This window comes from Drosophila simulans, chromosome 2L (assembly GCF_016746395.2).
Source record: "Drosophila simulans strain w501 chromosome 2L, Prin_Dsim_3.1, whole genome shotgun sequence".
In the NCBI taxonomy this organism is placed as follows: domain Eukaryota; kingdom Metazoa; phylum Arthropoda; class Insecta; order Diptera; family Drosophilidae; genus Drosophila; species Drosophila simulans.
In genome coordinates this window covers 5,553,383-5,567,111 of record NC_052520.2, presented here as the reverse complement: position 1 = coordinate 5,567,111, position 13,729 = coordinate 5,553,383, and the positions used below count along the sequence as shown (strand labels likewise).

Sequence of the window (13,729 nt, the reverse complement as noted above, 5' to 3'; positions counted from 1 at the left end):
CTACTTCCATTTGAAAATATATGAAATGTTGTTTACACTAATAACAAACATTTCACGTTCCGCCGTCGAATGTCGTTACATTTCACTTTCGCCAGCCACAAATTTAATTAAGTGTATGAATATGACGGCGGTGGTGAACGTGGCCACAGGGGATTGTTTTTTAATCAATGAAGCGTCAAATTGAACTGATTAATTTTGCCTGTTTGTCAAATGAAACATTTTTCTCATCTTTTGTTTGCGGGCTTTAAAATAAACGGATTTTCCCAAACCAATTGTTTTAAAGCATTTGCAATGTCTTACCAAAATTGTTACTGAAAGCTATTTAATACGGCAGCTTCAACTGTGATCTGTAGTGATTTTACCTAATTAAAACGATGAAACTGCCAGACAGAATTGAAAACTCATTGACAATCTTTCCAACCCAATCTTGGTCTCTTCATTGACGTCGTCAATTTCTTGGCAGCTCACGCACACCGCAACCGCAAACAAATCAGATACATAAGTAACTACCCCAAACAAAAACCGAATTTGTTAGGAGGGAAAAATAAATTGCGACGACCCCAGCAAACGAACTTAGTTGGCCAATTTACCTAAGTGGCTTGGCTCACCGAACCAGCTGTTAAATATCTGTTAAATATTTTGGTTAATTCGGTGCGGCTATCCTTTAAACCGAACTCGAATATTGATCATGTGGATTTATTTGTTAACCTATAGATGCTAAACTATAATAACATATATTCTTTGAGTATTAAGCAAAAATGAAAGTGTTAAATTTGTGATTTTCAACAACATTCGCTTGACTTACTAGTTTGTGGTGTTCATAAGCAACAAACTGGCAGTCTGGGTGACATTTTTCGCTCTCGATGTCAACAACAGCAGCGAATGAAGTTCTCGACTACAATTATACTCGTATCTGGCCACGGCGAGATGATTGGCTGGCAATCAAATCACATTTAATTAAGAAACTTTCAAACAATCGCTGCTGCGGCATTGCCCTCGACTTATCAGCGGTAGTTAAGCCAAAAAATAGTATTCCACTCGCCGGATTTTGAGTGTCTCACAGCGACTCGTTTGACATAGTTTTTGTGGGCATGTCGGGTTAGAGGGCAGACACCGAGCAGACACCGTCAGCCGCAGCACACACACACACACACACACACATGCAAGCCGAAGGACGAAGGATAAAGGACGATGGAAGATGGTGTGAGGAAGACGGCGAGACAGCAGTTGCAGTTACAGTTGCCCCTAAGCCGTAATTGGTTGCGTCACTGCATAAGTCACGAGTTCGCTTCCAGTCCTTCGAGTCCTTGTCGTTTCCATGACGACACCAATACAAGCACAATCGCAATCACAACACCAACACACCCAAGCACACCCGCACACACCCATACACACTCACCTGCACTGCATGCGGCAGTCGGAAAGTATGCTGTATTTAAATAAGATAAATGCAAGTGCCCACTAATTGAATTGCTGACAAGATTTCCCAAGCACCGACCGACAGCCCGGCAAACCGGTCCAGATGGTTGTCGTCTCCTGGAATTTCGGTAATTAATAATTTCAAGTAAGCGGAAATGTGAAACAAGCATGAAGACAGTATCAGGATCAGCAGGAGCAGCTGGATTCGGAGCAGGAGCAAGTTTGCTCAACGGGCTCCATCCGATTGTTGTCGGGCGAAATTGAGTCCCAGACTCAATGTGTGTCGGTGGCTTAAAGTTTATAGTGGTTGCAAGTTTGTTCAGCCATCAGCAGTTCATGAGAGGAAAATTAGAGTGTGTGTGGCAAGTGTAGTTTTGGGCAAAGGATTCGAGAGACACGGTAGGCAACTATGAGTTTATACACGAAAATGGAGGCTATGCACCAACTTGTGCGGATTCCTCAAAATACGAATTGGACTTTGATTTCAAAAACGATCTTGATATTGAACGTTTCAATACGGTATTTCAATCACCCTTCTTTCCTGGAAACAGAAAACGTGGTGTTCTAGGCAGAAGCTTAGCATAGACCTTAAGCTGGCTTATCGCTTTAAGAATATTTAATATTTTTAATTTCGAATATAAACAACCCCAAACAGACAGCCAGATGATAAATCCACGTGGGAGCCCCATGCCAGACGATAGTGGGAATGGTTTAAAAGCCCCAATCCCTCTGGCGAACACTTTTCACTGCATTCCCCTCTCCTGGAGGTTTGTTTGTGGGCCTCGTGCCGTTGGATGGTGGGAAAAAAAGAGAAAATAAGCTGAAATAAAACTGATTTCATTACCTTGATTAGTTGGTCTCTTCAAGTCTTCCCCTGCTGTTTGTCCGTTTGTTTGCCCGACTTTTTCTGCGCACACACATTTCAAAATCCCACGATTCGCTTATGATGGCAGCCGGCGGAAGGACGAGGATGAGACTGGGTGGCCAGAGGGCCAGGACGAGATGGTTGGGATGGCTTGGCACTCGCCATTTTTTGGGTTCAATGCAAACATTAACCTCATTAGCATGCCGCTCTGAATGGATACGTTTACTCGACGGATGCCACCTGCCTGCCCTTCAGTTTCGTTTGCCATTTGCCCTTTTTATTTTTAATGGATTAATTTTAATAGCTTAAACCGATTTGCTTGTTTCCAATTGAGCTGTAAGTGCTGTTCGCGGGAATCTTTTTGATCAACTAATTAAATAAAAGATTACAATACACATATAATATATACCCTGCACATTAATTAATATTATTACAAAATAATTATATATTATATAATAATATAAAACATTGATATCGCCTTCGGTTGTGTTACACTTCTTCTGATAGGACTTAAGATAGATCCATCCTTGAAAAACGTTCCAGCACTCGGAAATCTCTTGAGATATCACAAGTTCCACTTGACTATTCACTACTCCACAGCTTAAACAGCGGCACTTGGCTAATCCTCCTCACCTTGTTGGACCTGCCACGCCGCATTTCCCAGCATCGAAGTTGCAACAAGGGCGGAGAAAGCAGCTTAATTAAGCATAATATGGTTCTCAGCTCGCCTGCAGGACTCCGGCAAGTTGTGCTGCTTTTTATGCCTTTCATTCTGCTGTCTAAGTAGCTGTTGGTAATTTTTCTAAGCCACACTCACAGACCGACACTTTTGCCGGGTGCCGTGAAGCTTGCACAATTTTAATTGCATTTCCGCTATTTTTGATGCCCCTTGAATTTATAATTCCATCGGACTGTGCTGTGCTTTTTGAGTCCTTACTGCTTGTCCTTTTCCACTTGCCACGTCCTGAGAAAAATAATTCAATTAATTACAAAGCGGACAGGTGCAAGCAAGGCAGCTACTCTTAATATTAATCATACGCACTGTAAACATCGAAAAAAGGCTATTTGAAAAAGAAGAGGATACAAGGCCCTCTGACTCGCATTTGTATCTAATAAACATGTTTATTTCATTAGAGCTACACATGCGGCTATTCCATCTGGCCCCTCCCACTGTCCCGCCCCCCCAGGGACATCATTTGGCCCAGACCCAAGGATTCCGACATGAAAAATGCGTTCGCGAAAAGTTGCCACGAGTCCGCTCACTTTATGATTGGGGATTTTTCGTGGCGCCACTAATGTGCCATAGGTTTTCCTTTTTTTCTCGCTTTTTTACACACCACCACCATCTACTTCTGCTGAATGAATTTCTTGCCAGCGTTGGCTTTTCCCACCGAGGCTCTGCTGTCGACATCATTACAAATAAATTGAGCGTGAAAGATACATTTCGCCAGCATTGACATGCAGCAATGATAGGCACATTTCCCTCCACTCTCGAGGGAATCGTCACGGAGAGGCCGTGAGCTTCTGACTGGGCTTATTTCACTTTAAAATAACCTGAGCAGTTCTGGCAAGTAGTTGCCTTAGTGTTCAAGCCATTCAAATTTCCAAAAAAAATAAAGATGGAACGCTTCAATCGAGTGTTTTGACTATCAGATACCAATTGCTAAGCTAAACAATATTTCAATAAAATCAATGGCTGCATAGATCACTTTTTTATGTATGTATCATATATTAATAGTTTCTGAAAAATATTTCAAATATTTGTAATACAGTGTATTAAGCCCGATCAAAGGTCAAAAGGTAGGAACAAGTTGATTGCGATGGCAATCAGATTTTAAACCTGTTAGGCAAAGCCATAATAAGCTTTCATGTTATGATTAGCCTTAAAGGATTTGAAATGTCGTAAAATGATTTAATTATATAGTAAGCCCAAAAGGAAAACGAAAACCTCAATATAAATTCAAATTCAAATTTTGCAAATATGAAACGCACAAGATGCAGAGTGCGTATGTATTTATTAAATATATATGCATGTGTGTGTGTGTGCGCTCCATGTGCGACAATTTCAAAATGCGAATACAAAAGTCAATTTATTGAAGGCCGAAAGCGAGAGGGAAAAGTGAGAGAGATGGCTGCAAGAAATGTAAGCATCTAAACATAACCATGAAAGATATTTGATATAATAACATACGTGACCGCATTTACAATTTCCAAATCAAATCCCAGCATCCGAAGGATAAAAGGGGGCGCGTCGGGGCATCCTGCCATTGTCTGTCTATTGCCATGCATGTAAAATGAATTCGATGTTGAAAGCCATGAGCAATCGGGAATGGGTGCTCCCCACTCCCCCCCTCAGTTAAGTGTGCTTGGTATGCTGTGAAATTTGTTAACATTTATGCATTATCATTTCGGCTTACGACATTTAATGATAGCCAAGATATGCAGCAGGGTATTGGGGGGAGGGAATGGAGTGGCATGTATCAAGGCTATCATTGCTAAATGAGGCAACGATGAAAGGAAAAATTTGCAATGTTTAAATAAATCAACTTTTATGGCATATTTCGGTACAACGAATGTTCAGCAACCACTTTTCGATGAGCCAAAGAAGTTACTACTTTAAAATATAGTTGGTTATGTATTCCCATGAGCCTACCTTGTTACAAAATATGATTTTAAATAAAGTAGCTTATTCAGATAGTTTTGAAATTCATCGAAAAAAGTACTCATTGTTACTCATATTCTGTTTTGCTTTGATTAGCACCGTTGCAGATCAGTGCACATTAATAATATTGCTTTTCATCCATCTGTGCCGAAATAAATTGAGAGAATATAATTGTTGCAATTGGGCGGCCACATATATTAGCCCCATTTGGCGCATATGAATATTAGTGGCCACACCCAATCCATAATCTGCACACCAGAGTGAGAAATTAGTTGGCTCAGTGTCGGCCCGTTGCCATAAGCCCAATTAAGTTTGTGGTTTCCGCAATGTCATATTTTTGAATTTACTCGTTCACCTTTTTCGACAGCTGCCACATGGATGGGGCATGCTGCATGTGGGTATGGGACAGAGGATTCTATGCGAAACGCTTTGGCGGAGGAGGCTGCCAACGCGGCGTATAATTAACAATAATGAAGTCGTAAAACCGCAATGCAATCAGCGATGCGCAAAACACACACACACATATATAGACTCGATCCCGAACAAACAGTCGAAAGGCCGAGTGGCACACAATGCACACTGTGCCACGGGGCATTGGAGCTCAGTTCGGTGTCGGGATTCCTGGCCAACACACACAAACCCATGAGAGTGCAGCTCCACCCACCCACTTTGAAGTCAGGGTCACGCGGGCATTATAAAATATTTATAAACCATTTGCACGCATAATTAGCCTGTCATTACATTTTGAGATTTTCGCTGTTCGGCGCATCTCGCCTGTTTGTTTGTTTGTTTGTTTGTTTTCGAATGTGTCAGCCGGGTCAATTGTGCATGTGCGTATGTGTATGTGTGTCCTTGCGACAGTGCGTCTCGTCCACCAAAAATGATGACCGCCGGAAATGGTCAACTTGTGGCTAAGTGATCAATTACTTTGTGTAGTGCCACTGACATCGTCATAGATTTATATTAAAATGCATCACAATGTACAATATATTGTTTATTGTTTAGCTAAGGATCCTAAGTATGCACTTTCTTTAAGTCATGGATTTATATAAATTCAGCTTACACCATGTTGCATACAGTGTGCCTGTTATTTCGATCGCTTTACTTTTTATTGAGCCTTAAAAATGCCAATCTGCTCAGCGCGACGTTGTAGGCCAAGTAAACAAAAGTGATGGAGCCTTTTATATTACATTTACTCCGCTGGAAAGTAATGCGAGTATCATTACAAAGTAATTATACCCTTCGCAAAATGAGGCGCACGACGGCCGTGTGTGTTGATGCCACCAGGGGGCAGTGGGTGTTGGGGGCAATGGGTGGTGCCGAAATGGGTGGTGGGTGGTGGCGAAATGTCATGTCATGTTGCGACAGGCGTCAGACCGTTATGCACTGCGGCTGCGAAGGTCCGTGTACATGTGTTCGGCCATAAAGTAATCAGCGGAAATGTCAATGGGCCGCCGCCATTTACTGATGTGTCGGCAACTGAGGTTTACACCGTCAGCCGCGACGTCATCGCCAAGGCACGCGTACTATACATATATCCTTTATGCATCCAGCTAGTTGTTGTTGCTCGTTGTTGTTGTTGTTGCTGCAGTGGCCGGCATTGTAATTACAATTTTCCGCTGCATATGAAAGCGCAATTGGCCGGGCTGCAGGTTTAATTGCTCGTCGGTGGTGGGCAGCGACAAACTTTTCACGGCTCGAATTGACGAGAGATTGGGTTGGGTGAGAAACAACAGGAGTGGGTGAAAAACCACTCAAAACACTTTCAGTAACACACTTTCGAGCCTAGACAATTGGGTTGAAAACTAGAAAAGCCAAAAAATTATTTCGTTCAACAGTGTCTTTACAGCTACCTTGTTCATACGCGTTCCTCTAAAAATAAAAAAAAAGTTTGAGAGAATGGCATTTTGTGGCCACGTTTCCTCCTCTGGACAAATAGTCCTGCGGGATGAGATCTTCAGCAGCAGGACTCGCGTCGCGCGCTCGTCATCCGGAGGCTCACTAAACTCCATGTCTTCGCCGAGCTCGCTCGCCCAGAACACCACACGCACATACTTCTTCAAGGACGACGGTGGAAATCCTTCGCCCCAATCTGAGGACAACTGGTCGCTCGGCGGACTCAAGCGATCGGAGATCCAGAGCAACTTGGTGCCCTCGCTGTGCCTCGGCTCCCAGGAGAGCTCTCTCAACTATCTCAGCCACTGCAAGGGAATGAAGGTAGGATGTGAGATGTTATATTAAGTATAATTATAATTTATTACCCACATTTCGCAGGTGGAACGCCAACCAGAGGCCGCCTATCAGAACTGGTACTCGGCCAAGCAGCAGCAGTTACTAGAGAAGCAGCGGCGGATCAAGGAGGAGCAGGAGTTCAAGCAGCAGCGGACGGAGGAGCGCAAGCAGCTGGCCAGGATGTGCTACGAGCAGTGGCTGAAGGACAAGGCCCGCCAGGCGGCGAACTTGCAGCTGGAGAGCCACATCCAGGACGCGGCCATGAAGGCCAGCATAGCTCTGCGCAAGAATCCCTTGGAGTCACTGCGCAAGAATCCCGTTGTGTCGTCCTCCTTATCCGGGCTGGGAGCGCTGGGATCCGTGCCGAGCACATCGACGGCACCTAGACCCATTCGCAAGGTGTCCAAGGACGAGATCCGCAGGGTCGTAGAGGACTGGTGGCTAAAGAAGCAGCGTCAGCAGCAGGCGCAGCGCGAGGAGAAGCGACGCGCCATGTTGTCCAAGGCCTTGAAAGAGGAACAGCGCCGGCAAATGGCCCAGGATGCCTGGTCGAAGTGGATGAGCAATGTGGACACCAAGCCCAAGCCGGTGCCCCTCAATCAGGGGATGGACTCACTGCGAGGCACCATCTCTCACCTCTATGTGAATCCGACTCCTTGGATGGGTCCAGTTAAACAGCCGCAGATGTAGTCCTCTCCATTCAGATTAAAGATGTCCCAGCAAACCTTTTTTGGCGACTCCAAATGTCCAAAAATTCGTTAGATATAAAAACAGTGATGTTAAAATATACACCGACAGGGTTTAGAAACTAAAACGCTTTCTTCGAATTCCAGCATCATTTTAGATACATATTTTGAAATGATAATCGTTAGAAGGTATATATTTTGCAACCTAATGACTTGTAGTTATAATCTTTACCTTCCAAGTAGAATAGAATGGCCAAACCCTATTTTCAAGCAATTCAAAAGTCAATTCGTACAATTGCACCAATACACAGTTTAACCAATTTTGTAAACCAATACGAAAAGTAGTGGCAATGGCAGCTGCGGAGGGGCACTTACCATAGCAAATAACAATTTGCAAGAAAAACACAAAGGAAAGGAGGTAAGCAAAAATCGAATCCTGGACTGCAGAGGACAGGACACTCAATAAGATTTCAATTGTTGTTGGACAAGATACATTTTGGGGGGCGGGACACTGGAGCTGGAGCAGCAGACGATGCCGAGCAAATGGTGTAAAAGCTCTGCCCATTTTCATTAGATTTCCCGTTCTGGCTGATCTCCTGTGCGTCTGAAAAGTTACAAAATTATATTGTTCCAAAATAAAATAAAGCATGTTTTAGGTGTAGCATCAAGTGGAAAACAGGGGGACTCGGTCAACTGGCTTTTGGGTGTGGGAAACCGAAATACAAACAAACAAAGCCAAAGGCCTAAAGTTCATTTGCACAGTTTCCACAGCACTCGGCTGGCTCCAAGCTTCCCCTGCAGCAAAGTCAAAGGCCAGCCGGTCCGGGCAAACAAAAAGACCAAAAAGACGTTGGAAATCCTTTTGATGAGGTCAACGTTGGTTTGGTTTCCAGTTCACACACACGCATGACTCCGCACACACAGGCAGGCAAAGTGCACTGTGATTGAAGTAATGACACAAGTAAGTTAAGTCTCCATCGACCCATCGTGGAACATATGCCCCGATTTCAATGAGTTCGAAGTTGAAGCTAAAAATATATAAATCAGTGGAAAGGATGCATATTCCCTTAGATTACACTTAAAAGATAATTTGATTAAGTTCTATTAGCAAGTTATTTTTCTTAAGTTTAAGTTTAGAAACATAAATTATTTATAATATATGATGGTTTGCTTTTAAAAGTTAATATGAAAGTCATTAACATATTCGCGCGGTGCGCTTCGTCACTATGTAAACTGCCAAACTCGAAAGATATCTCAAAATCCCTCAAATATGTAAATCCTGAAGCTCTTAAGATACATCCATATACAGATTTGAAATATCTTGTGATTATTCCTCGCAATTCAAATCCTATAACAACGTTTTTTTTTTTGACAGTGTGCAGTTGGCCAGGTCGATGCCTACTCATGCATGTTCGGTTGTTTGTCCGAGATACTGGGAAATGATGGGGAAACGGTGTTGGTTGGCGAGGGGGTGAAGTCCCGAATATTGAGCATTGGCAGGATTAAATTTGGAAGGTATTGAAGCATGTTATTCGTCATCAATGTTGTTTGCACTAACTAGTTTGTGCTGCTTGTGCTGCTTTTGTTGTTAAGCTCGTTGTTTTTGTTGCTGTTTGTTTTCATCATGCCCATGATGACCATGTTGTTGCTGCCTTTGTTGCTGTTGCATGCAACTTGGTCGCCGAGTCAAGGGTAGAGCTTAGAGTCAAGTCGTTTCCAGGTTGCTTGCATTGTTTACGCACTTTCGCTTTGATATTATTGTAGTGTGCATTTCGGCTTGATACCCATCTGACCAGGGTAATGGCCAGATTGAGCAACCGCCCCCCGGACCACAACAAGACCCCATGTCCACCAATGGCCACTCACTGCCACTCAGAGAAAATCTAGACAGATATCCTTAAAGCTAAGCTTGGTATGTGAGTGTTGATTTGGAATCAACAACATTAAAGTGACAGTTAATAAAGAATCTTTCAATCATTCTGAAAAAGTAATTAACATAAATGCATATTTGGATCGCATGATACTAACATAATATAAGCAGTAGTGTGTTTTAGAACTCGATTGTTTCATATTTACAATTGGATACATTTGTTTTGCTCCTACTGCCTACCTATTCCACATTTAGTGGCTTCCAGACCCATGTTGAACATCCTCAGACATCACTCACTCATAATCCCTCCATTCGAGGCAATCCTCTCCAGCCGCCCACGTTATTGATCGCACGACATCAGTTTGATAAATTTCTGGTCCATTGTGTGAGCATAAAACTCGGCATCGACGGATCCGCTGACCTCCTCCAGCTTTCCTTTACTTTGCACCTGCCTTTGTGGAGCATTCAATGGTCGGACGGACCTGACTCCCCTTTTTCCAATGCATTATTTATGGGCACAGCGTGGAGTCCACCTTGGCGCAGTTGTTAGGCTGGTGGGGGTGGCTGTTCATTGTTCATTGTTTTTACCACTAAACACCTGGCAATATATCTTTTTTTTCTGCCACTGAAACGCGAGTTTATCTATGGACTGGCCCTTTTTATTCCGCTTTATCTTGGTGAAAGGCCATGAAAGATTGAGCTTTTCTTATGCAAAAATGGTCGCGCTGTTCAATGACAGCTCTATGTATGTGTATTTCCAACGATCAATACTTTCGAATGTCCTGACACTATTGTAATCCTATCGAGTAATTACCCCCTTTGAATTGAAGAAAAACCCTTGAGCTGAAGAGCCAAGATTATATGCGTCCAGGTTGGACAGTTCCATTGGCACGCAAGAATTTTAAATCAACAATTAATTAAGGAGCAAATTGAAATTCATGACTGTCGCTAATCAGGCTCGCATTTACATGAAACCAATAGCTGCTGAATGGTGGAAAAAAAGAAAAAACTATTAAAGGGCAGAGGCAAAAAACCGGCAAAATTATGTCAGCAATTAGGCAAACTATGACACTCGAAAGAGGAACTCCGGCTAGGGAGTAGAGCGGAAAATCGAGGGACGGAGCGGAGTGGATTTGAACGCACACGGTGGACGATGGCGAACGTGGACATCATTAAAAACTCATTTACATGCAGGCTGGGCTGTGTCGCAGGACATTTGGCCGGGAAAGGACGGATCCGGCTAACTCGGTGACTCGCTGACTCGGTGACTGGGCTGACTGACTGGGGCAGTTTGTTAATTTTAGATTTGAGACACGTCTCCAACTCAATTTTATCGCATGTTACGCCTTGCTGCCTTTCGCTTTACGCCCAATGTCGAAGGACTATGGACAGCGGACTGACATTTCCCAGCGATTTTCCCCACCCACGTCGTGAATTTTGATTTCAAGTGTCGCCGTTTGGCGTTGTCGTCGTCATTTTCCTCCGAAGACTGGCCCAATTAGGGGGCAAGGTATAATTTATGCGGCTCAAGGACCTCTCTACAAATTGGCCATTGTTGCCACTGCCATTGATAGCATCACATTCCATCACCTTCCTTCCAGTCAAGTGGTATTCCTCACACGCCGCACTGGTCGCAATACAAAGTTGGGACAATGGGGGGCATCATACGCAAAGTTTTAATATCATTTTTGCATAATATTTTCTCAGCCGAGCAAAGTTCTGGGACTAGGCTGGCCACCTGACTGACCGCACGCATGGGAATTTCGCCAGGTGCTTCGCAACTCATAAAGCTAATTAAGAAATGTGCCAAAGTTGCTCTGCAAAGTTGTGTGGCTTACTTCAGACCAGCGCTCTCTCTCTGGAAATTACGTAAATTTATTAAAAGCCGACAAACAAAGTTTTAAATGCACGGCCAAGCGGCACGTTTTAATTCAATCAAATATTTGGACTTGCAAAAGAGTCGTTCTTCTCTGGAAATCTCGACCAAATCTTCGCATATTGTAAGCATCTACTCAAAGAAGCACATTAAAGTTAAAGTTGCTGTCTAACCGGAAATACCCTGTGAAAAGGGTATGGAAATCCGGAAGTTTGACTTATGGTTCCAAGTTCTAGGCGTTGAGTGAGATGTAAAGTCCACAGCAATGCGCTAGATGGCATAAACACTTCTCAAATAACAATTTTGCATATTTACTTATGCAATATGACTATCTTACCCAGCAGCACAACTAAGCTGAACTTCTTTTCGGGCTTTTATTTAATCAGGCATAGTTCAAAAGTTGTGAGCAAAAACTTTTGGCCCAGCAATTGTTTTGCTCAAATGCCTTTGACATTCTGCTCGGCTGTGTCCTTTTGCGACATGAGATGCGAATATTTGTCGCAATCAAATAAAAACTTTGCAGGATTATAAAAAGGTAAGGAGGAGCAGCAGTATTCCCCAAGGAAATGGTAGGCAGTAAGCCAGCCTAGCCACTTTGGGTTGAAAAATCTAATAACTGGTAAATCACCTTGCAAAATGTTGTTCATTTCACAGCGCTATAAACACGCATCGAGCCACGTCCTTGGGCGGCCGACCCCTTGTCGACTTAAACACTTACAACGACTTAACCACCTTTTGTTATTTTGCCTGCGTAGCCCTGTCTGTCACTTTAATCTACCTGCCACACGCAGAAGAGCCGGCAAGGAGGCGAAAATCCCACGAAGGACACTCACATGGGCGAAGTTTGCATGCCTGGCGAGGCTTGCAAAGTTATTAACACGCGGCTCCGACTTAAATAAGTCATATTCCAGGCTAAACTCACTGCCTCCTTGACTGACTTCTTGTCTGGCTTGCAAAGGGGTAAGGCGGACATTAATGGGGTTTTCCTATTAATTGCACGACTGGCGGCCTGAAAGTGAAAGCACCGAGCAAGAAAAGTTGGCCATAGACCGATCCACCGTTTGTGGCCAAAGGGGTTCGTTTAAATTTAGGGCAATAATACAAATCATGTGGGAACACAATAAAACAAAATATTTCTTCACTTTAAGTTAAGAATTTACTCAGCTTCGTATTGAAATTTATTTGATGAGTGACAGGTATGTGTTAGTAGAGCCCTTTTAAGTTCACTACTTCCCTAGCACACCGTGTAATCAATGAGATTGTACAATCTTTCCATTAACGTTCCAAAAATTTCTTACAAAATTATGCGTTTCGAGTAAATGTACCTCAGGGTACCGATTTCGATTTCTATCAATGAAAGTTTTGTGAAATATAGTACATCTACCGCTAATGGAAATTCGTGTTTCGAGGACCGCCATCTGCGTTGGCTGTCGATAAAGGCAAATCCTGTTGCAAATGTCGCTGTATTCGTGCGACTTGTTTGTAAATTATAAAATAATGCCGCTTGCATTCCCAACGACGTCTGCTGCTTCTGATTTTCCACTTTTCCGCTTTTGTTTTTCGGATGTGGTCATAGGCTGACGGGGGCGTGGTGAAAGGGCCTGCACGGCAATTTTTATGCCAAAGTGGCACATTTTTGGCTTAGCTTTTAAACATCGCGACTAGAAATCGTACCTGTGCACCAGTGGCAGTGGCAGCATATACTTTTTTGGGGGCAGCTAGTTTTTTGGCTGATATATGAAATAGGACGCCTTGAGCCCCCTTGATCCCCGTCAAGATCCGCCTCTGGCTCCGAGCAGTCGATGTGATGTAGCAGTGTGGCATGTCTGCCACGGCAGCGTACTCGACTGTCGGCGCTGTCAAATAACTGACATTACCCCGCCGCCACAGCTGCACCACTGCACCACCTCCGCCCGGCTCGTGGAGCCGGAGAGACGGTGAGCCACTGCACCACCGCAGACGACGCCGTGTTGTCGTCATCGCTCCAGAGCCGCGCACTTTCGTGACTGTGAACAATAAAAATTTCGATTAGAATGTAAGAGCAACAACCGTTCGCGGCAACTTCAGCTGCTGCAATCAAGTTGTGCGCGGCCCGATCGGCAATCCGTGGACCCGGGCT

General features: G+C 43.7%; 1 protein-coding gene across 1 annotated transcript; it reads left to right on the top strand.

The window, feature by feature from the left end:
- The first annotated feature begins 6,697 nt into the window (after positions 1-6,697).
- LOC6731097 (coiled-coil domain-containing protein 34) lies at positions 6,698-7,992 on the top strand. Its single transcript, XM_002078218.4, has 2 exons — positions 6,698-7,163; positions 7,221-7,992. Exons 1-2 carry the CDS (start codon positions 6,846-6,848, stop codon positions 7,866-7,868), a joined length of 966 nt encoding a protein of 321 aa, XP_002078254.1. The 5' UTR covers positions 6,698-6,845; the 3' UTR covers positions 7,869-7,992.
- Positions 7,993-13,729: the final 5,737 nt, after the last annotated feature.